Raw genomic sequence first — 25,126 nt, 5'->3', positions numbered from 1 at the left:
ACACAGCTCTGATGATGCACCTCGGGCACGGGGCTGACACAGTTATGCACACAGCTCTGATGATGGACCTCGAGCACGGGGCTGAAGCAGTTATTCACACAGCTCTGATGATGCACCTCAGGCGGGGCTGACGCAGTATTCACACAGCTCTGATGATACACCTCGGGCACGGGGCTGACACAGTTATTCACACAGCTCTGATGATGCACCTCGGGCACGGGGCTGACGCAGTTATTCACACAGCTCTGATGATGCACCTCAGGCACGGGGCAGACGCAGTATTCACACAGCTCTAATGATACACCTCGGGCACGGGGCTGACACAGTTATTCACACAGCTCTGATGATGCACCTCGGGCACGGGGCTGACGCAGTTATGCACACAGCTCTGATGATGCACCTCGGGCACGGGGCTGACGCAGTTATGCACACAGCTCTGATGATGCACCTTGGGCACGGGGCTGACGCAGTTATTCACACAGCTCTGATAATGCACCTCAGGCAGGTGCTCACAGCTGTTATTATTCACACAACTCTGATGATGCACCTCAGGCACGGGGCTGACGCAGTTATTATTCACACAGCTCTGATGATGCACCTCAGGCCCGGGCTCACAGCTGTTATTATTCACACAGCTCTGATGATGCACCTCAGGCACGGGCTCACAGCTGTTATTATTCACACAGCTCAGATGATGCACCTGAGGCACGGGCTCACAGCTGTTATTATTCACACAGCTCTGTTGCGCTCTCTAATACTCTTTACTAATAACTCTCCTACTCACTATCGACTTCTCACTCTACTACTTACTGTGTGTGTGGGTGCTAATGCAATAGGTCTCGCATATGCACGTGATGAAGCTATTGACAATGTAAATGACAATGCCATTTATTTATGATTAAAAAAAATAATAATAATGAGCAATGCCAATAGCTCTACCTTTAATGCTGCCGAGACCATTGCTTTGTAAATGATTGTTTTTTTCTTGCGTCTGTTCCCTGGTTGTGCTCGCTTTTCTTGCCTCTGGCCCCTGGTTGTGTGTGGCTCTGTGTGTGTGTGAGGCTCTGTGTGTGTGGGGGGCTCTGTGTGTGTGTGTGTGGCTCTGTGTGTGGGGTTCTGTGGGGTTCTGTGCGTGTGTGTGTAGGTGCAAATGCAATATGCCTGTGACTGAGTGACGGCATTATCTTCTAGTCGCACTTGCTATGGTAAAAAAAAAATCCTTTTTGGGTTAGCTCATGTCATGAATGATCACATCAATGAGATCATCAGCAGTGCCTGCCTGCCCTCAGTTACTGAGCACTGCAGACACGTATTCTGTAGACACGTAGTCTGTCTCTGGTTAGTGCCCTTCCTTCCGTTTCTGGTGCTTTGCAGATATGTTTTAAAATCTTCCTAGAGTTTCTCGTTGCTTAAATTAGTGTAATTTCTGATATCTATGATTCCCTCATCTTTATTGCTTGATTTTGCCCGCGCGAAAGTGTCACTCGTAGTCGTTGAAATGTCACTCATAATTACTCTGAAATTATGTAAATGTCACACATAGCAATCTGAAACCTTGGCAGCTATGTACACCAGTTTCAACTTTTTTTCCCAAAAACTCCATAATAAATATGGATAAACACAGATAAAGTTAACAAAAATAATTATGAATAAATCCGGACGGATGTCAAAACCCATAAATAACACAAAACCCGGAGCCTTAATTGTAGTACTACGTCCCGTAGCAAAGCGCATGCACTAAGGCGAGACATAATGAGTACTTTCACTATTTCAATAGAGGTGAGCGAAAAAGTATGTGCCTCCTTTAAAATAGCCGCCATATTTACTAACAACTTCACGTCCCTAAAGACATTGGCCTGTCTTTTTAAGCGTCTTCTTTTTTCGTTGTAGATCAGCAATGACACTAAATTGAAAATGACCCCTTCTTTCAAACATATCGAAAGCGCGGAAGAAAAATAACTCGGAAGCTTCGACACTCAACCAGTCTTCGTAGATCACAGAGTTACGATTACCAATTCAAAATGGCAACACCAGACGAGGTATTTCCAGTTGCCTTTCTTTTATGTCCATGCCTGATCGGGAAGGATTGCAAGTTGCAACGCTAGACGCGCACAGCTGCATCACGCGTGGGAATCGACAGTAGCCTGTGGTTTTTTAATTTTTTTATTTTAACACGGACTCTTGTTACACTTCGTTACATGACCGCCAACATGGAAGTTTCCCTGCCTCAGAAACGCTATTACAGACAGAGAGCACATTCCAATCCTATGGCCGATCACACGTTTGATTAGTAAGTGAGCATTTTTTTATGACCAACTTTATGGACGACAGTTGGCAAAATGAACACATTTTGAATCAACTTTATCGAAAACAAAGTAGCTGGCATTTAAACTAACCTGATTAAAACTTACTGGTAGGGTTGACAAACCATATTAAGAATAACCTTAGTTTCATTTTTTTTAAAAAGTGTCTTGACTACTACTGTTAATGATGGGTATTTGTTTTAGATGAAGTAACTTCCAGGATATTAGGTGACAGATTTTTAGTATCTAGGAATGTTTGAGTGCCATACTATAGAGAGGTTTGTTGGATGTAATAATGAATTCTATTTTTAAAGGCAAATAACTGTTACTATTATACTTGAGCTAAAGCATTCATGCCAGCTTGTTCAATGAAGAAGAAGATTCCATTATTTTTATAAGTGCAACTTAAAAAAAATCCCCCTTCTGCATGATGGAGTGTTTGGTGCAACCTTTTATTGAGCCACATACTTGTTGACGCAGGAGTCTGTTTTGAGAAGGCCTGTGTTGTATTCTCTTTAATGCACATGTTTATATCTTACATAAGATTACCTCAGTATTTTCTAGAACTATCTAGGCATTAGAATGTTGAAGATTGTTATTCTGCGATAGGATTTGTAAGGTGAAGAGTATTCCATCTACGGCAACCTGTCTCTCTCTTCTGCATGACTCACTAACTGAATACATTTCTTAAATCTCTTTCCTGCACTGAATCCTACATTTCACTGGCAATGAGGACCATACAGGGGAAAAGGAATTAGACGATCTGAAGGGTGGCTAGGAGCAGGTTTGGTGATTGTTACTCTTTGGTGTAGTGTGTTTCTGAATGGAGAACTGTTACTCTTTGGTGTAGTGTGTTTCTGAATGGAGAACTAGGAAACACATTTACTCATCTCTCAGAGTGGCCAGCCCTTAATGGTAAAATGTAGAATGGCAAAATTGAAAGACTGATACATTGATAGGTAGGTAGTCTTTATTGTTTGATGAATACAAATCATTGCAATCGGAAAAAAAACTATAAACACCGAATACACATTAACTCATAAGAGAAAGAGTTAAAGATGAATTATAAAAGCCAGTAAAAAGGTTCATAGAACTTCAAAACAATTATACTAAAAATATTGTGTGATACTGTGATAACATGCCGTACCGGATCATTAAACGTCGCTTTTCATACTACTGATCACTTATCATATTGGGTCTTTCTTAGAATTACATTTCAAAAGATATTTGTGCATGGTTTATTTAAAAGCATAGCATACACCAAGAGAAGGAAGATTAATTTAAAAAGGATTAAACATCAAACGTATTTCAAGTAGTATTTGAAAAAAATGATAAAAAGAAGGAAGCTTTTATAAGAAGATCTACTATTTATCAAATGTGAATGGTGTTGCATCGAAAGGAGATCATCCTTCTACCTATTTCTGATTCCTGGCGGTATTTTATATCCCTAAAGTGCATATGTACTGTGCTGTTTTTAAAGTGCAATGATATTAGCAATCCATATCCATATCCATACTAATATTATAAAGAGAGAGCCCAAACCTTTGAGGCAGGTAATCTCAGTAACCACAGCACCAATCACAACACCCAATACAGCGTTGGAAAGGGCAGTTGCAGCAGAAGGACATAGGCTATGCAGACGGATACAAATTTTTATAAAACAAATTGCAAAAAACTACATAATCCAGAAGGCCGAGGGCCAAAATAACATCAAACATGAAATGATGTAATAATGTGACTCACTATATTGAGACCGAGAGCCTGGAGCCAAATTGATCGTGAACAAGGGATATGCTATCCCGAAACGCGTAGATTTGTGCCTGCCTGCTTGAGAAACTCCATGCTGTGAGGATTAAATAAAAAAAGCACATAAGTGAAGACAAACGTGAGTTTGTCCCGTTTTTCTCCCAGCTGGGGGAATTGGTTGTGGATTTAAATGCGGCGTGGTTCTGCTGCGGGGATTTATGAACCGGCGAGAGAGCGCTGCAAATTCTGGCGAAAAGGAACGAGGGATATATATATATATCTATATATATATATATATATATATATATATATATATATTCCATACTAATATTATAAAGAGAGAGCCCAAACCTTTGAGGCGGGTAATCTCAGTAACCACAGCACCAATCACAACACCCAATACAGCGTTGGAAAGGGCAGTTGCAGCAGAAGGACATAGGCTATGCAGACGGCCACCATATACATATAAAAGAACCGTGCCAGCAAAGTAGTCCCTTGTGGGCGTGTCTGCGTTCTGCTGGGGGCGTGTGGTACGTTCCACCCTTCATGCCATGTGAGTCGTAATTGCGCCGCATCAAGGGGCATGCTGGGGCCGTGACAAACGTTGTGGGCGTGTGTCCGCCCTTCATGCTATGTGAAGCGCCAATTATGCAATTGGGCCGCATCAAGGGGCACGCTGGGGGCGTGTGCTACGTTCCGCACTTCATGCCATCTGGGTTGTACATTAATCAGATCGTCTGCTGTGGTCGTGTGCTGGGGGCGTCACAAAGGCATTCACCTCGAAGCGTGGTAAGTAACCATTCGCAAGACTCCCTTGGGGGACTGCCCGTTGTCTCACACATACTGGGGGTGCCGAATGCAGTGTGTGCCTTGGCCTGGGTGTGTCTGAAAGGGCCGAACGCAGTGTGTGGCTTGGCCTGGGTGCGTCTAAAAAGCACTCGGGGCCGAAGAGCGTCGGTGTGGGTCATAAACAAATAAGAACAGCGGGAAACAATCATTCAAGACTCGCACAATTCTAATTGTTAGACGGTCGCCGCTGGCCCTCAAGCGGGGGCACACGCGACTGAGCGTGTCTGCGGGGACAATTACTGCAGCCTCTCATGCGCGCTGTTACTGAACTATCACATTAAACCAAATTACAAGCGCCTGCTAACATCAGCCAGGGCTGTAGCCGGGCTCAGGCGGCGGATCACTACACTAATTACATGTGCCTGCTAACATGAACCAGGGCTGCAGCTGGGCTCAAGCAGGGGGACACGCGCCTGCTAACAATGAACCAGGGCTGCAGCTGGGCCTTAAGCGGGGGAACACGCGAAAGACCGTATCTGAATACATACATTACACACATTCTATTTCATACCTGGACAACGTCGGGAAGGGCTGCTAGTGTTATATACAGAAAAGACATGAGATAACAACAAATCAAAATATTCAGAATAAACGTTGCTTATTTTATACACTCTCCTGTGCAGGGCAAAGCTTAGATGTATTTAATCGTTTTTGAAAATTTCGTAAAACGACAATTGATCATTGGATCTGTAGGTCTTAAACATGTAATAGCTGCTTGCCTGAAAGTGCTGATTTACTGCTCAATAAAAAATGATTTCAGCATTTTTCTTCTTTCGTTTGTCAGTACTGGGCATACACATGTAATGTGTAAAATGTTCTCCTTCCTTTTATTACATAGTCTGCAAAGTGTTTTGTAGTAATTTTATTCCATTCATTTTCTTCACTTGGGTTTCTGCCAAAACGATATTGCATAAAATCGATTTTCAGTTTTCTTGACCAACCAGTTTCTAGATATGGTTGAATTTTGGGAATTTTATATTAATTGATCACCGACCAGGAATGGGCTCTGCTAGCAAATTTCCCTTTATCTTTTAAAACAGATTCTGTTTTACTAATCAATTTTTTGAAGGCGGTTGGGGGCAGGGGATTTGCCCACATTGATTGAATCCCCAGATCTTTTATTGCAGCATTAAGGTAAATATGGGCTAGAGTTTTTTCGTTCCTTTGTATCTCTTCCCATAAAGCTTGGCATAAGTGATTTTCCGAGGCTTTTCGTATTCTATTCCAAGTTTTCACGTATGACCCCTTCCTTGCTATTATTTGATTTATAAGTCCAAAATCCTGTCTTATCTGGGCTTGTGATGTTTGTAGGGGAAGGTGGAACAGAGATCTAAATACTTTGGAGGAGGTAAAATTTAAGAGAACAGCGTTCATTCCACAAAGTACTTCACAAGTCCGTACGCGGGAGGCTGGGCTGGGCCTACTCTCTTGGCTGGTGGATCTGTTGGACCCTTAGGACTTGGCTACTCTACTGTTCTCACCCGCTCTGACAAGGACCAGCCCAGGTGGACATTGTCTGATCTCTTGTAGCCTTAAGGTACTCTGTTCGATTGATCCTAATCATGTGGGGTTTAGACTAACACTATGGGCAAGAGGAAAGCTGTGGAAGGAGGACTGGGGGTAGTCCAGAAAAGGAAAATGAAAAAGAACACTGTGAGAGGCAACCCTCGTGGTAAAAAAGGGATATTTGAGCGTGTTGATAGTCTAATATCAGATTGTGAGGTCTTACTTGACCCAGCAGGCTCGAGCAAGCCGTTGACACCTACTGTCCAGTCTGATACTAGTAACTCTGCTGAGCCCAGGTGCATTCCCTCTATCTTCAAGAAGACTCCAGCCTGGAACCCAGGTTCACAACAGTTAACTATACCAGTGCCTACTCCTAACCTAATTGCTTGTGACAATACCGCCCTGACGCTTTTAAAAAGATTTCCTTGCAATTACAGATTTTCGGTGTTACAGGCACAGATTCACCCTGCCCCGGATGCCCCCTTAATATCTTGGACAGCTGTGTAACAATCAAAAGCAGGTTGACTTGCCTACCTACAGAGAGTCAAGGGTATAGCCTGAATACAGTACCTACTACTGCATCTACCACCGCAGTGCTCACCTTGACTCAAAGCGGGTCTCTTAGTCCTATGATTGGTGCAATCTCTTGTATGTACTCCTCCTGTAAGCTTCCTGATGTTCAGTTATTAGACCTGGCCCAGGTAGTTAAAGATCTAAAAGCCCTTGTCAGTAGTCTTTCTGACTCCTTGTCCATGGCCCTTTTCGAGATACATCAATTGAAAAAACAGATGAGCCTCCCTCCCACTAGTCCCGTAGTAGCCTCGGGAGGGCAGACGCTGGGAGACCGGCTAGAGTGTTCCCTGAAGGGACGTTAGAGGGGGCCGCTGGACCTAGTTGGGAGGGAGGGAGGAGTTTTCAACCACTACCATGTCACCCAAAATGGGCAGCCGAACACTGTGCACATCAAGGGAGCAAGCTTGCAATATCGCCCAACTTAGACATAGCCATTGCACCCCATTGCGCACCCCTGTCTCTCGGGTAAAAACACCCAACCTTATTAGATATACCCCTATGGCCTCAAAAAAGGCAAAGGTGGTATATCTAACAGGTGTATCTAAACCGTTATCCAACACCTGGAGAGAGTATGAGACCTTCCTAATTAATAAGAATATCCAATGGATCCGGCATGTTAGAGGGTGCTTGTCGATCATCAGGGAGGATATCAAAGGGGCATTATAGATGCCAAACCAAGGGAGGTACTACGGATGCCATAGCACTTACATTTTTTCATCAAGAATTAGCTGAACATTTGGTGGCATTCGATCTACACACTCACAATTTAACTAATTCTAACATCCGTATTAAACATTCACTCCCTGAGGCAATTCCACCTGCTTCCCCTCTTCCTACCAATCTACCTGACAATAGATCATCTCCTCTTCGGGAAATAGACTGACTATTGGACTTTATTTCCTGTTTAGGGAAGCAAGCACCTCCTCCGGCTCAGGAAATTATTTGTATTTCCCAACCAGCAGTTCCTGACGACGAGTATGAACTTAATTCAATAACTCCTAGCCCCAGTGGACACCCAGAGAGACCCCTAATAGAGAAGTCAATTAATGGGGCAGGCATACTTTGTGCACCCCCATTTGCATTACACCAAACATCCTTTATGTCATGGAACATCGCAGAGCTTAAGTCCAAAACTGTCACTGAGAACTGGAACACTTTTATAGAGCAATATGACATCTTCCTGTTTCACGAAACGTGGTCTGTTGCTCCGTTTTTTTGTCCAGGATACCTTAATTTTCATACTCCTGCTATTACTGCAAGTAAGGGGCATTCTTCAGGGGGGTAACAATATGGACTCGCCAAGGCATTGGCTTTTCAATTCAGGAGCTCCCCTCAGGTAAGCCTGATATCCTGGCCATCCGACTGTTGCATAGTCTCTCTAGCATCCTTGATATTTATAACATATATGCGAGAGGTGCTAGAGGTGGGAGGAAGTCTAACACTGTAGAGGCTCTAGATGAGCTCCACAGTGTAAGATCAGGGGAATCCTTAGTTATAATTGCAGGTGATTTTAATATAACCTTTGAGCCGTTGGACAGGGATGATAGTGACTTCTCAGAGGACGAGGATGCTGTCTGGGGTATTCCAAAATTGGAGTTAGTCCCAATAAAAAGCTGGACTTAAGCAGGATTGCAACTAAAGAAACTCTGTTTAGAGAGAGGCCTTAGGACGGCTAATGGTAGAACCACTTCGGACAGAATAGGGGCCAACACATTTAATAATGAGTACCATACTAATCGAATTGACTATCTCCTCATAGATTTAACCCTATGGCATACACTAATTAATTTGGACGTTTTAGAACGAGATGAGTGACCATAACCCACTCTCCTCGTCTTTCTCTCTTCTGCCACTGGATGAACCTGTCCGGTCAGTTAATCTAGAGTCCACTAGAGACTTAGTCGTTAGTAATGATATGAGGAGAGTCAAGTGGTCTAAAATAAGTAGTGATCCAAAGGATTTGTCCATTATCAGTAGGGTTGTTGATTAGGCTATTGTTGCACTAGAGGCCCTTGCCGCCTGTGCTCAACTAATAGACCTCCCTACCACCATTCACGCCTCGCTATTTGACAAAGTACTGACCCATTTCTTGAAACCCTGTAGTAATAGAAGCACGTTTAAACAAAATCGACAAATGTGGTACAACAAAGAATGCAGTGTTGCTCGTAAATCCCTAGGGGTAGCTACTAGAACACGAAATTTGTATTCTATTAGGGAATCTAGGATTACATACAGAACTGCACAAAGTAAAGCTAAAAGAGAGTGGGATGAGAAAAGGTGGAAGGAATTGAAGGCAGCATGCACAAGAAGCAACCTGCAACATTTTTGGGCACTTGTAAAATGGGGTAGTGGGGCACATCCTCCGCCACTAGAAAGTCATGTAGCCCCTGAACAATGGGTAAAATATTTTTCGAAGCAGTATTTGTTAGATGATGCAGGGATTCCTGAGTTTTCACTAAAGTTACCTAGCCACCGGAGGAGCCTAGTAATTGAACCTTCTGAAGTAATGGCTGCTCTACAAGCCACCACGAGGGCAAGAGCCCCGGGTATCAATAGTATTCCAGCAGATATTTTTTAGTATGATAGGGAAAAGTGGTGCAGGTATATAACACTGCTTGTAAACGGTTTGGCCCAGGGTGCCCCCATTCCTGATTTGTGAAAGGGGCTGAGATCATACCAGTCTAAAAGAAGGGGGATAGATCACAGCCTGCAAATTATCGGCCCATGAGCCTTATTGATTTGAACCAGAAGGTGGTGGCACGCCTCGCCTTGAGAAAGTTTCAGGAATGGATCGATGATAACAGTATCCTAACTCCTCATTAGGCTGGTTTTCGGGCCCACATCAGCACAGTGGATCATGTTTTTATATTTATTCTGATATACTGGCGGAGAGTGGTGTTAGGTAAAGGCAGTATGTAAGCAGTGTTTGTTGATTTGAAATCAGCTTTTGATTTAGTTTTTCATAGTAAATTGTGGGAGGTGCTGCGGGATCCTGGCATGCCGGCCAATTTGGTAGTTTTCTTTATTTGCACGTGAGCTATTTTGCTCATATTCGTTTGGGCGCACAGGGGGAAATCAGCGACCCATTTAGGATGGATAAGGGAGTGTGCCAAGGGTGAGTCTTGGCACCCACGCTGTTCTCCCTTTTTATTAATTAGGCTGCTAAATTCTTAGCCCAAACTTATGCACCGACCCTTGCTGGCTCTAAGGTCCCAATTCTTATGTTTGCAGATGACACCCTCATTATTTCCAAAACTGCCAGTGGATTACAGTGTGCATTGGTCTTGTTTGAAGATTTCTGTAACATCTGAGGGCTTAAGATCAATGCAGACAAAACAAAACTTATGTCTTTTGAAAAACATCGATCATACAGGGGGAAAATCAATATGGAGGGGGTGGCACTAGAGGAGGTAGATGCGTCTACGTACTTAGCGTCACTATGGAGAAAATAATGAAACAGACTCTCCATATTGGTAGGCTGGCATTAAAACATAGGCAACTAGCGGGTGCCTTAAACAAAGAAGTTTACCAGTCTTTGACCAAACCTGTAAGCCCTTGTTACAGATTTATAATTCAAGGTGATTAGTTCAGTTTTATATGGCTCGGAGCTGTGGGGGCTCAGAAATCTTGCACAGCTAACCATGGCTGATAGCAAGTTTTTTCGTGCAATCTCCAGCCTCCCCAAAAGCACACCCTCCCTCCCATTGCTTAATGACATGGGAAGGCACTCTGTGGCAGACATAGCTAGGCTTCGCCCTTTACTATACTGGCGTAGAATTTGGGTTACACCCGAGCTATCTACCTACGCAAGCGGACTAAGGGATGTCCTAGATGCTGATTGCCATCATTAAATAAGCTGGCTGAAAGATATCAAGGGGACATTGTTTTTAATGAGCCTGAAAAATATGTAGGAGAATCCGGCTAACTTACTGTCTATACCTAAAGCTGTATTGAAGAATAAATACTGGGACATGGTGGATCAAAACTGTAGTAGATTGAGTGACAGTTCAACGTTGACACAGAGGTTTCTGCTGGTTAAACCTCGCCCCCATCTCGAACCGTACTGGGATACAATCTCCAAGCCCCTAGACGGTAAACTCTACTTCCAATTTAAAGTCGGTACCCTGCCTATAAAAAACTATACGGCAAATTGGTCATAAGCGGGAGATCATAAGTGCCCATATTATGCTGAACACCCAGAAACGTACGACCATGTACTCTTTGTATGCCCCGCCTACGCTACCCCACAAAAGATTTGGCCAGTGCCTATGTGTAAGAACTTGGGCACCAGGCAAAGCAGCGAAGCTTTAAGAATTCTGAGGACTGACCCTTCGGTTTGTTATGCTATCCCCTTAGCCAAATATCTAAAGTGGGTTTGGTGTGTTAGAGCAAAAACCACACCAAGTGAGAATAATCTAGCACCCTTGCTATCAGATTCTCCCTCCACCGAAGTATCACTTTGATCTTTTTATGGTGTTATCGAACCTCACTGTGTAATCTTTTATTACTTGTATTTTAAATCTGTTTAACATCATTTTAACGTTTAATTGTATTATGTATGAACCTTTATGAAATTCAGATTGTATTGACTTGATATATTTTATAGATTACCTTTTAATTGGATAACCTTGTGTTTTGAGGTTTGTGCCCTCCCGAGCTGTGGTATCTTACCACATCATACATCATGCTTGTATTGTATGGTGTATGATACATGAATTCTGTTGCGATACCATTGTTGAAATCGCCCACATGTCTATCTTCCAAGATGCAATGATTATTTAATTTGTTTTTTATCTTTGTTCATACTGATATTCAGATCAAAGTATTAGTCAAATTGTGGACACTGTGCTGCTTTTGCTTTTATGACAATACTGTTGAAATAAAGCTTTAGGAAGTGAAGTGAAGTACTGCACAACCGTATGTGATGGTTGGTAGAAGTCTGGCTGAAATTACTTTCATTAGTGGTGTATAACTCGGACCATCTGAACCTCTTTTTTGGATCTTGAACGCATTTGTCAGGGAGATAGTTGTCCTCTTCAAGTCCATCTTATGCTGCTTATTTATCATTTTGTCCATTATTAATGATACTGCCAGGAGGTTTGTTTCTGTGCCTTGACCTTGGGAAAATTTTGTTTAGTTAGGGGGGACGATGTTATTATCATCTGACTATTCCAACAATTCACTAAGATGCATATTTGCGAAATATTTGGCCTCAACATCTTGCAGGGTGTTTAGGCGATAGTTTTCTGGTTGCTGCCTATTTCCTTCCTTGAAGATTGGGTTAATTAATGAACCCCTCCGTGAGTCTGGAACCATCTCTTGATAGAATGCATAATTGTATACGTAAGGTAACTTATTTGACCAAAATACTATATCAGATTTAAAAAGAGGTTGTGGCAGCCCGTTCAGCCCTGGGGCTCCATCATTCCTACTTCTTTGCATTACTGTATTTGAGCCTCCGATATGTGATGATAACAAATTTTGTGGATGCAATTGTATTCTTTTCTCTCTAAGTTACTGTATAGATGATTTAGCAGTAAGTGTAAAATTGTCTGACAAAAATTTCACCCAGTTTTCTTCAGTAAGATCTGAACTTGTTACTCAGGATGGCGGTCGATTAAGGCCATTAACCCCTTGTGTGCTGCCGTCGGACGTTGGCCGACAGGAGCACTACCTCGCTAGTGCTGTCGTCGGCCAACGGTTGACGCAGCCCCGCCCACCTAATAGAACGCCCGCACCGCGGCGGAAAAACCGCCGCGGTTAAGGCGTTAATTAATTAATTGCCAAAGGTCTCTATTTATTTTCTTTGAGAGGAATAGAATTTGCGCCCAGAAGTTATGTTTCCCCTTTATTTTAATTCCCACACTGCCCATCTGAAACTTTTATTCATAGTATTAAAGATTTTACGATACTCATAATTTTCTGGATATCTCTTAGTTAGGTTCCTCAATTGATTATGCTCAGTTTTGATTGCACGATAGTGTGTTGATATTTTAATTTTCCTTAGTTCATCCGATTTGGAGGTGTTACGGATTCATTTTACAGCCCTAGTGATTTGATGATGATGACTTATTTTTTCGGTGAAGTTTGTCCACTTCACTATTGGATTTAATAAGTCTATACTAAAGCTATTATTGGCTCAAGTTGCTACTATATCTTCTATTCCTGGTTGTGTATATTCTGACCATAACAATTTCCTATAATTAATTGTTTTATGTTCTCCGGGGATAAATGGAACTTTTTGATGGAAGAGGTTGTGGACACTAATTTCTATTACTTCTTGCCCATGGCTGCTTTTATTAGCCTTTAATATTCTGAAAGATGTCACTTGATGCAAGAGCAGAAGAGATGCAAGTGTTTAATCAAGGATGGAATTCAAAGAAGTGGTATAGTTAGTAAGTCCATTCTGGAGGGTAGCCTTGCTGGTATCTGCCATTGAGGATTCATAGCCCGCAAAATTCAAAATCTTTTACTAAAGAAACTGCTTTTGCATCACAGAGTCTTTTGGTTGTTTCGACATAGTATGTGTTGCTACTGTCCAAATATAGTCCTGCTGGGCTATCTGCTCATCGCGGGGAAATGACTTTAGTAAATTCATATTAAAGTCCCCTGTTATTAGGCCATCTGGGAGAAATCCTTTTTGTGGACTTTCGAGGATTATCTGCAATATCTCATTGATCATTGTTGACCTTGTTCTTACATTTGGTGCAAAACTCAGATTTACCAAGAAAAGTGAGTTTTTTAAATATTTATGCCATTTTTTGAGTTTTATTATTAAGATGTTCTTGTTCTTTGTCTTAATTAATTCCATTTTAATTAGTAAAGCTGCTGCAACGCATATGGCTAAACCTCCCTTTGTGCGACCTGCTTTTGTCATTTTCATTGCTGGAGAATAAAAACCTACATCGTCATTTATCACAAATAGCTGTAATGCCCAAGTCTCTTGTAGGCATGTTATATGTTTATTTGCCAATAGTAATGCTACAGAGGTTGCTGAGCTGTTCCTAGAAAGGAAAGATATGCGTTACAAGATGTGAGTGTTCTCAGGGTAAAAGGACATTACCACTGGGAATCCATTTTGTTGGATTTATTGCCCTCACACACCTTTGCAGGTGTCATGCTTCATCATTTGGGCTTGCTCCTCGTTGGGTCGGCGGTGCAATACCCAACGGGCGACACCTCAAAGAGGGGCTCTTTAGCGAAGATCTTTTTCCAACAGCCGTTTGGATGAAGTGCGGGTGTGGGGCCAGTAAGGATTGTAGACGTATCGTGAGTAGTTAAAATAAAGCTAGGGGTACCAAGCAATGATTTATTCTGACGGACCGCTGCTCTAATTAAAATCAGAATCTGGAGGGTGGGTCTAGACTATTATGTTTCCAAAGGCCTTCCAGAGGGTGCTAATATCTGGTCAACATGTTTCTCGCTAGTGTTCATTAACAGGCGATTTGTCAGGACCTATGAATACTATTTAGAAAGTATCTATTGAGTAACTGTCTACAGTGGATCACTAATGTATTAGGAATACACACCAGTGAAATTAAAACTGAATCATAAATGGAAATAAATGGGGGGGGGGGAAACAATTTTGTTGTCCCTATTTTACCCTTCTTCCATGTGAATGCCTGCGTTAAGCTGTCAAAACCTGTTGAGGAAAGAGGAGACACAAATCACAGGTGGAATACAAACAATCACATCAGATGGCGGCATATCAAACAGCCAGTGAGTCATATCACCAGCTTGTGTTATCACACTATGAGTTGTGTACATGCACTCTTCTATGTGGAATCATGAGTGTGAGTGCTTCTGTGGATAAAAACCATTAAAATTACCAAAAGGTATATTATGCAGCGTGCAATCCTTAGGTGGTGCAGGTTGTAAACTCACCTAAAAAGTGTAATGTACAGTTAGCAACAGTATCCAGCGGGTAAAGCTTCAGGTGAGATCTTCCACCACAAGGCTATGTACACAAAGTGGACTAGGGTTAAGTCGTAGTAACATATAAACAGATGTAGACAATCCTCTATATAACAAAAAGGGGCAACAGAAGGTGGTCTGCTCACACGTTGTACAATATCTGTAATGGCCCGCCAAGTTACTGCTTCCCTCTTATAAAATCCTGTGTTAATGCATTAAAGGTGGGAGGAACAGGGAGAGTTAGGGCCCCCGGTTAACATTATTCTGTACTGTCCTCTTCAAGGCTAGAGGGTTGGGTATCGAGTATTAGGACTGTAAATGTTAAGTCCCGTGGTTGCGAGTCCTAATGGTTAGTCAATAACACTTAACATCAGTCTGCCCCTCCCGCTCAATGCCCCACGTCGTTAAGAACTGGAATTGACGTCGGTAATGTCCGATCCAATCCCCAAACTGTATATATGTCAGCGCGATCTAAAATGGCACTTTATATTTCTGTATATAACAGCAAAAGTCATCGGAGCACTCCTAGAACTCGAGCGTAGTCAAAACGGGCACCTATGTATTTTAAGAATAACAGGTCACCTGTAGAAAGTATTCTTGGTAGTAAAGTCGGGGGTTGAAAGGAGGGAGACCCCGCAATATGGGGAACGTACTTGGGAGTTCCTGAGCTGCTCTTTTTGTGCCTACCCCTCGCCGCTGGATCCGGGTGGTGGCGGTCGGAAGGGAAGGGGCGTAATAAAAAGGAGAGGAGCGCGGGAGGATCCGTGTTCCTGGTGGTATGGGTCACATGTTTAACGTGTGTTTTGAGGCGGCCATCTTGTAGTGCCCGTTCTTGTATAAATACATAATGACGGGGGACTGGGTGTATACTAAAAACTGTTTTAGGGTAATACACGTGAATTATTATCAAGTTCTCCACTGGCCCGTAACTAATGTGGAAGTTTAACGGGGGTTATTTTTTATTATTATTGTAGGGTTGCAAATAAGTGCGAAGTGTGTACATTACTCTCTATGTAGGTAGTAGGCATCTCCTTAATGTTGCCATTAGTATAAATGCCCAACTAAAGAACTGGCTATCCTGGTCATATTGTGGGCTGACTCTAGGATACATTATTATTATTATTATTATTATTAAAAAATACTTGTATAGCGCCTAAACTACCCGGAGGCCTCGTAGCGCTTCAAAACCAATAACGCCACAGACAAAAATCTCAGCCGACACTACCAGTTGAATAGATGTGTTTTCAGAAGTCTACGGAAAGTTGTCAGACTACGGATCTCTCTTACTGACTGGGGAAGTGAATTCCACAATCTGGCTGCCGAATAAGAAAAGGAGCGACCTCCCCATCTTGATTTCCTAATTTTCCTTGTGGTGGCCAGAAAATGGTTACTGGAGCGGAGAGATCTTGATGGTATATAAGGCGACAGCATAGAGTGAAGGATGGCGACAGCATAGAGTGAAGGATGGCTGGGCCAGATTTCCACATAACCTTATGGGCTATGCACATCGCCTTAAACTTTATCCTGGCGGCCATAGGTAGCCAATGCAGCTGACGAAGCGCTGGTCCTGCAGATTGTCTCCTAGGAACCTGCAGGAGTAGTCTTGCTGCACTATTCTGAACCACCTGTACTTTGTTTATTGTGGTCAGTGGGGCTCCTAGGTACAGGACATTTCCGTAGTCCAGTCGAGATAATATCAGGGCCTGGACCATAATTCTGCGGGCCTCAAATGGAAGTAGAGGAAGAACTTTGCGTAGCATCCTCAACAACCCATAGCAGGTTGATGATAAAACCGTAGCTTGATGGCCAAAGTTGAGGGTGTCATCTAACCACACGCCCAAACTTTTTATATGTGGCTTTGGCGGTGGCACTGGTCCTAGACATGAGGGCCAGGCGGGGATAGGAAGTGTAGGAGAATAGTTGCCCAGTACCATGATCTCCGTCTTATCTCCGTTAAGGCGGAGATAAGAGTCCTCCATCCACCTGGCCACTGCTTCAAGGCAGGGGGCCAGCATGTCAGACGATCCCTTGTCATGGCACAGAGATACCACTAACTGGGTATCGTCTGCGTAGCTGACGATCTTGATGCCAAATGGATGGATGACAGCTGCCAATGGCTGCAAGTACACATTAAAGAGCGTTGGACTTAGAGCCGAGCCCTGTGGTACCCCGCATTCCAAAGACAGACTGGAGGAGACCGCATCTCCCTCAAAGACTTGGAAGCGGCGGTTACTGAGGAAGGAGGTAAGCCAATCAAGTGCAGCGCCCGACACCCGGCTACTCTTGAGTCGGTTGATCAAGATGGAATGGTTGACCTTGTCGAACGCCGCACTGAGATCTAAAAGAATGATGGCAGCCCTTCCTCCCTCATCCACCAGCCTCCTTGCCTCTTCAGTTACCAACAACAGCGCGGTCTCTGTTCCATGGTTTGGACGGAAGGCGGTTTGGGTGTCGTCCAACAGCTTGTTGGACTCAAGATGGTTAACCAGAATGCTGTTTACATGCTTCTCCAACAGCTTACTAAGCCATGGCAAGAGAGAGATTGGGCGATAGTTCGAAAATGTGGATGGATCTAAGCTAGTTTTTTTTATTAATGCTTTAACCATAGCACATTTCCACATGAGAGGAACTGTACATGTGGAAATGGAGAGATTTAAGACCTCTATAATGGTAGCCTGAACAGCCTTGATAACTTCCTTGAGCTGGAGCTTAGCGCAGGTGATGTCAAAATGAGCACGGATAGACCCGCCATTTTGTAATGAGTGATGATTACTGTTCATGTATAAAACGTCTTGTGCTGAGGGCGATGTATATTGTGCCACGCAGCCACTCTGCATTGAGATTACTTGTTATTCTACGGCCATTGTCTCAAAGGAGTGGCCCAAACAATTATGGCTTTCGTTTATCGAGGTACCCTTTCAAGGACCCCCTAGTTATCTGCTGATAGACATCGCTGGTAGGGGAATGGTGGTATTAATGTTAGGGGGTATAATGTTTAAAGTGTACTCCAAGGAATGTCTTCATTCAACCCTCGACTATCAGAGGATAGTCTGTGTATCCATCGTTGTTCTTTGTAAAAAAGACTCTGTTTGGATATCTTCTGGTTAGCCTCGAGTATCGACTATTGCAGTGAGTCGGGGGTGTGAGCCATTTCCAGATAATGTCTGCACCTAAAATTGCTACGGTGTTCTAAAATTCTTGTTTTCATATTTCGTGTCGTCATACCCAAGTAGTACAGTGAGCAGGGGCATATGAGTAGATAAATACAGGGGGGCGTGGCCAAGCACGAGATGTGAGAAGACGTGCCCGGGCTGAGCTCCGTGTGAGGCTCCCCTACCACGGGCCTTTTATCCTTCATTTCTGGGAGTACCGGGCCCAAACTCAAACCGAGTGCACCCGGGACCCTGTTCCACCTCCAGGACGATTTTCAGGCGAATCGACGCGCATGACCCTCCGACCGGCGGCGGCCCCGGCAGCTGGCCGCCCAGGGCGCACTTCCGGTCGGCGACCCCAGTCACCTGGGGCCGGGGATCCGGCCTTGTGGGGTAGGCCGCGGCACATGTGGCCTCTGCGACGCAATTGACCAGGGAACAGAGACCAAGTCCTACACACCGAACGCTCCCCAGCGACCCGGCTACACCGGAGCCCTAGGCACTAACAAACAGTTTGCCGACAGGGCCCACGGCGACCCATGGACACAGCCCACCCTGCCAGCCGCTTCTAGGGACGACCCGCCGAGCTCCGTGTGCACCAAGGGGTGAGTGCGTGAGACTGTTTGGAGACCCGCGTTGGCGCCATTGCCCCTAGGCCCTGGCGGCCTGAACCGGACGCTGAGTGACCTAGTCCCCTGGACCCCCTTGCCCACCCATCGCCCCGACACGGGCTCGGCCGAGGGGAGGAACCCGCGCCACGGAACCCAACACACCCGACGACCCAGCCACTCGTGGGCCCCGGGAGCTGCCAGTGACCAGGCCGCACCGGCCCGTGGCGGGCAGTGACGCCAGCCCGCCTCGACCACCAGCATTGGAGCCGCCCGGCCGGACTTGGCGGGAACCAGAGGATCACCGGGCCGACTGTTGCGGGGCCCACGCAGACACCGTCCCCCCTGGGCCCAGCCGACCACCACCGGAGGCCACACGGCCCTACCCCTCTGGGCCCCTGCGGCCGTCCACCACCTGGATGCCGTCGCTGGCCGGCGCCGGGCCTGTCTGACACCGTGGGGTACACGCCACGCGCAAGCTGGAACCACGTTGCACTGACCCCCCGACGGTCGGCCCGACCCTGGGGGAATCTCCCGGCTGGCGCGGGAGCAGACATTGAGCACACACCGCCTATATCGGACCACAGCTGGGCTACGCAGGTCCCCACGTGGCGCTTGGTGGCGTCTGGCGCCGCCCGGCGAGGTGCGCCTTCCCAGGCCCTGAGGACGGACGCAGTCGGAGAGACCTGGTGACCCGACCTGGCAGGCCAACACATAGCGCAACCGAGAGGCAATTGCAATACGGGCATTCCCGGCATGGACTGGCACACCTTGGGGGATCTCATACCGGCCACTCCACGATCACCTCGTCCTCCCCGGGCGATGCCATGATGCAAAATCCTGAGGCCCTGCGGTGAGGCAGTCCCCACCCCCCCCCACCCACGGACCGCGCGCCATCTACCACGGGTGACACAGAGAGCCTGACTGAGAGACTCACACACACGAGTCCCAACACTGTACATTGCGAGAGCATACTCGCCTGGCTGCCCAGCTGCAAAGACCACCCACATGTCATGGGGGACCAGGGCGAAGACTGGCGCCGGGGGACCGCCGGGCAAAGGAAAAATGGTGAAGAACACAGAAGCTGACCACACTGCCTCCAAACTGGACACTATGCTGGCAGCCATGGAGCGCCTGGAGGAGTCCATGCAGCTGACCCGTACGTCACTAGAGAACAGGATTGACAAGGTGGCTGTGGACCTGACACTCCTCCGAGCAGACCACAAGAAACTGTCCGACCGCACAACGTCTCTAGAACATGCGATGGCGGAGACCACACCCAAGCTGGCACAGACGGACAAACACGTCCAAGACCTGCTCAACCGAGTGGAGTTCCTTGAGGATAGAGCGGAGGACGCGGAGGGACGGGCCAGAAGGAACAACGTGCGCATAGTAGGTCTGCCGGAACGATGGGAACGGAGAGAGACGGCGGAGCACATGGAGACCTGGCTCAGAGGGCTACTGCCAGAGGGCACACTGTCGCCACACTTTGTAGTGGAAAGGGCACACAGAGTACCATCACGCCCGCCCCCAAAGGGCTCCAACCCGAGACCAATGCTCATGCGAGTGTTGAACTACCGTGATCGGGACGCCATCCTCAGCGAAACGCGGAAACTGTCAAACATACAGGTGGACAACGCCAAAGTGATGTTCTTCCCTGATTACACCATACAGGTCCAACGGCGACGCCAGTCCTTCCTCGCGGTGAAGCAGCGGCTCAGACACCTGGCTCTCAAGTACTCATTGCTATTCCCGGCGCGACTCAGAGTGGTGGCGCTCGACAAGACCCACTTTTTCGACACCCCAGAGGCGGCAACGGCCTGGTTGGATTCAGGAGTGGACACGGATCCCAGACCCGCACCAATGGAGCAACGCCGGAACCGAGGTACGCGCAGGCGGAGGCAACGACGCAACTCGAGGGCCAAGTCCCCGGCTGTGGAAGCAGAAATCGGCCCCACCCCGGAGCAAATGCAGAATGAACAACTGGAGGCCGTCCGCATAACAGCAGTGATCAGCGGGTCACAATCGCCTATCCTGATTTCCAACGCCAGCCCGCGATCACGCGGGAGCGAGGACGACGACTACATGTACGGATTGCCAGATGACTCGAACCCGGGGGGCCTGCCAGATGTCACGCCCCAAACATCTGATCTGATAGCATGAGAAATCCTCCCCAGCCTAGATCCGGCTAGACCACTGCAACTAACATAACGGAATGGCCAGCTCGCCTCCGAGGATGGCCCGATCGGGGGTCCACACCAGCACCCCTGACGACCCCGACAGACATGAACGCCCCCACCCTCGGGGTCTGTACTCTACTCTCTAACCCCCCATCTACCGGGCTGCCGCGGAGTCGCCGTGGCACCGGGAGGAGAGTTGGAGCTGTTTCACTGGAGGGCCACCGGGACCATATCATTAAAGGGGTGGACGGACCCCTGGAGGTGAGTGCCCCCCCCCGGGGGGAATGTTAGACGTAGTCCCGCCATGGGACTGACTGTCCAGGTCCAGTGACATTGGGAACTCCGACCTGTCTGCGGACACTGACACTGACTCCTGGTGCCCTTATGGCCCAATACCCGTGGAGGGGAGCCGCCACGGCTCTCTTGGCGTAACGAACTACCTTGTTCTATCCAAGTGCTGTATTTAGTCATCCCCCCATTAAACTCACGGATTGATTGAGCTCGATAGAGCGTTTGGGCGGCGACACGTTTTGTGGTTGCCCTTTTGGTATTATGTTTATGTTCAGGTTCTTCATTTTGAGACTAGTGTTGACACTGAAATGCAACAGCGTGCATCCTTGGGTCTGTGGGAGAGGGCGAGGGGATAAAATGTTCATTACTTGCTGCTGCTGTGCGGGTGTGGGCGGGGCGGGTTGGGGGCCGGGGGGGGGGGGGGATGGGTACCTGGGCGCAATGAATACCATGATGGCTACGATTAAATTTTGTACCTGGAATGTTAGAGGCATGCACACACCCTCACGTAGATACCAGGTGTACTCATATCTTAAAAGACATCAGATCCAGATTGCACTACTGCAGGAGACGCACCTGGTCGCTGCCGAGGTAGCCGCGCTTCGCCGTAGGTGGAGGGGACAGATAATAGCCACCACCTTTTCAGCATTTGCGCGAGGGACCCTGATCTGGGTTAGGCCCGGGGTTCCGTTTGCACTGACACACAGCACTATTGACACTGAGGGTCTTCATGCAGGGCAGACTAGATGGGCAACAGATTGTCATAGCCTCCATATACGCACCTAATGTAGACCAGGGGAAATTTTTCACGCGGTTATCGGCAGTGATTGCGACCTGGCCAGACGTACCCCTGATGATAGGCGGGGATTACAACTGCGTGTTAGATGCCTCCCTTGACCGCTCGTCCCCCCCAGCGGCACTCGCCCCAGTGCAGACAACCTCCAGGGCCCTACTTGACTGGGCAACACAGTGGAACTTACGAGATGCCTGGCGCGTCAGAAACCCCACCGCCCGGGTGTATTCCTACTACTCGGGAGCCCACTCCTTACATGTCAGGTTGGACAGGTACATGATGTCCCGTGACCTGATTCCCTCCGTGACAGACACTGACTACCTGGGACGGACGCACTCGGACCATAACCCACACTCGCTGGTCTATGGATGGAAGCGCCCGCGTCCACCCGTACCTACCTGGCGCTTGCAACCGGATCTCCTGCTTGACACCACATTCCGAGAGGAGATATCCGGGAAGATCTTACAATATTTCGAGGACAATACTGACTCGACCTCCTCCCCGAGGACCGAGTGGGACGCCTTCAAGGCGGTGGCCCGGGGTAGCTGCCTCGGCGTACAGGCGGGCCTACGTAGACAAGTGGAGAGAGAATTGACGCGGGCGGAGGAGGAACTGTTAGATAGGGAGCGGGAGGCAACGGGAGGAGATGATTCCCGCCTGGTCTCGGCTAGGGCAGACCACGCTGTATTGATGGAGCGCCTAAAGAACATTAACTTCGCAGCACACTCCGCGCGCACCCACAGCGCAGGTGACAAGCCCGGCAGATTACTGTCGTGGTTGGTGCGGCAAGACACACAATCCGCGTCGGTCCTATCAATCCGTACTGCCCAGGGCGTTGAGGTTTACACCCAGACGCAGATCCATGAAGCGTTTACATCGCATTACAAATCCTTGTACAGCACACGGCTGCGGGCCACAGTGGTGGAGATCACAGACTACCTAGCGACACTGCAGCTCCCGACTGCCACCGCTGTCCAACAAGCAGAGCTGGGTGCCGCACTCACCGGCGAGGAGCTGAGGGAGGTGATTTTCTCCCTCTCCAATTGCAAGGCGCCGGGCCCTGACGGACTCCCGGCGGAATTCTATAAAGCCTACTCGCTGGTGTTGATACCGGAACTGCTGAAAATGTATAAGGCGGCGTCGGAGGATGCTGAACTCCCGGCGTCCCTGAATGCAGCTAACGTGGTCTCCCTGCTGAAACCGGGTAGAGAAGCGAACGAACTCGGCTCATACAGGCCGTTAGCGCTCCTCAACACCGATTATAAAATACTTGCAGCGGCGCTGGCCCGGAGGCTTGCACCACTGATCCCCGCTCTGGTGCACTCTGATCAGAATGGCTTCGTACCCACCCGGAGCACGTCCTACAATCTACGCCGCTTTTTCAGAGTCCAGCGATATGCAATCCCGACCTGGCCGCGCTCGGGATGCATCGTGCTTGATCTGGAAAAAGCGTTCGACTCGGTGGAGTGGCCATATCTCCTCCGAGTTCTCGAGAAGTACGAGCTGGGCGACGCCTACGTCCAGATGGTGGAACTCCTCTATCGAGCACCCGAGGTCCGGGTCCGGACTGGACGGTTGTTCTCCGACAGGATCCGCATCGGGAGAGGTACCAGACAGGGCTGCCCTCTCTCCCCTATATTATTCGCCTTGGCGATGGAACCACTGGCGGAAATGCTCCGTGTCTCCGGAATCGCCTGGGGCATCCCACTGGCGGATGGCACCCACTCGGTGTCTCTGTATGCCGACGATTTATTGCTATATGTTAGGGACCTCACGCGCATCCCAACGGCGATCACGGACATCTTTCGGACATTTGGAGACATGTCAGGGCTCCACGTTAACTGGGCCAAGTCGGGAGCCTATGCATTCGATGGCGAGATGCCACAGTGTGTTGTGCGCATGATGGGTGAGACGCTCCGATGGCACCCGACGGTATTCCGGTACCTAGGGATCTTAATTTATCGGGACCCAGTGGATCTCCTGGAGGGAAACCTAGTGAGAGCGATATCCTCGCTTACGGCCCAGGTCACGTTTTGGAACTCCCTCCCACTGAATGTGCCGGCAAGAGTGGCTCTAACCAAGATGATAATGCTTCCCCGGCTCCTCTATTATTATACTAACCTGCCAGTGTATGTGCCGGCGAGCATATTTAAGGGATTGGAAACCCTCACCAGACGCCTCATTTGGAATAAGGGGAGACCCCGGGTGGCACTGAAGACCCTATACGCAGCCACAGATGCCGGAGGCTTAGCGGTTCCCGATCAGGAGCTCTATTACTTAGCAGCACAGCTGCAATGGGTCGCCTACTGGCTGAGCGGTAAGAATCTGATGGACACAGCCACCGCCGACACCATCCTATCTCCCGTACAGGTAATAACGCTCTTCCACCCCCTTACACAGGGCCGACCCCCCACGCAGGTGCATGTGGCGGTAGCAAAACGGTGCTACGCACGGAGCCTCAAGCTCACCAAACATACGGTGCCCTATGCTCCGAACCTACCTCTGCTGGGGACGCCCTTGGGCGCTGACACGTTGTCCTCAACCGAGCTGCGCAGCTGGACTGCGGCAGGCTTGGACGACCTGAGCGGCCTGTATAGCGACGGAGAGCTACTGCCCTTCGAGGCCTTGGCCGCGGACACAGAGCTGCCAGTGGGTCAATTCCTGGCACACGCCAGACTCCTGCATGAGTTGACGAAGGCATGGGGTGATCTTAGCCATGAGCCACCCACTCACTTGCTCGTCCAGTACTTACATGTGATGGGCGACGGGTCCCACATTGTGCATTGGCTTGCACAAGCCCTACGCAGTCATACTCAATTTTCCTCTCGGCGACTGAGGGACAAATGGGCGAACGACCGAGGCACAGACTGGACGGACAAACAGTGGGCCGCTATATTAGCAGGCGCCAGAGTTGTCCCCCGCAATGCGCGATTTAAAATTATCCAATATTACATCATCCACCGCGCATATCTATCTCCGGATAAGCTGAATCGCTACTTTGGACTCACTACATCGGCGTGTCCCAGATGTGGCCTCCTGGACTCCGACTTTCTACATGCACTCTGGAGCTGCGCTCATCTCACCCCATACTGGTCGGCGGTCACAGACATGCTGACGGCAGCGACGGGTGTCACCCTCCCCAAGACGTGGGAAACATGCCTATTGGGACTCTACAAGAGAACCAAGCAGACTAAACTACGGGAGCGTTTTT

The 25,126-nt window shown here is 47.7% G+C and overlaps 1 protein-coding gene across 1 annotated transcript in view; it reads left to right on the top strand.

Annotated features, from left to right (window-relative positions):
- Positions 1–1,874: 1,874 nt before the first annotated feature.
- METTL1 (methyltransferase 1, tRNA methylguanosine) overlaps positions 1,875–25,126 on the top strand; it is a 178,533-nt gene continuing 155,281 nt past the window's right edge. Inside the window, exon 1 of the mRNA XM_078658930.1 lies at positions 1,875–2,290. Coding sequence (XP_078515056.1) covers positions 2,199–2,290 — 92 coding nt within the window. The 5' untranslated portion in view covers positions 1,875–2,198. The remainder of the gene's footprint in view (positions 2,291–25,126) is intronic.

This window comes from Lissotriton helveticus, chromosome 1_1 (assembly GCF_964261635.1).
Source record: "Lissotriton helveticus chromosome 1_1, aLisHel1.1, whole genome shotgun sequence".
NCBI lineage: Eukaryota > Metazoa > Chordata > Amphibia > Caudata > Salamandridae > Lissotriton > Lissotriton helveticus.
Note: the sequence above shows the minus strand (reverse complement) of the source record. Positions and strands in the feature narration are given on the sequence as shown.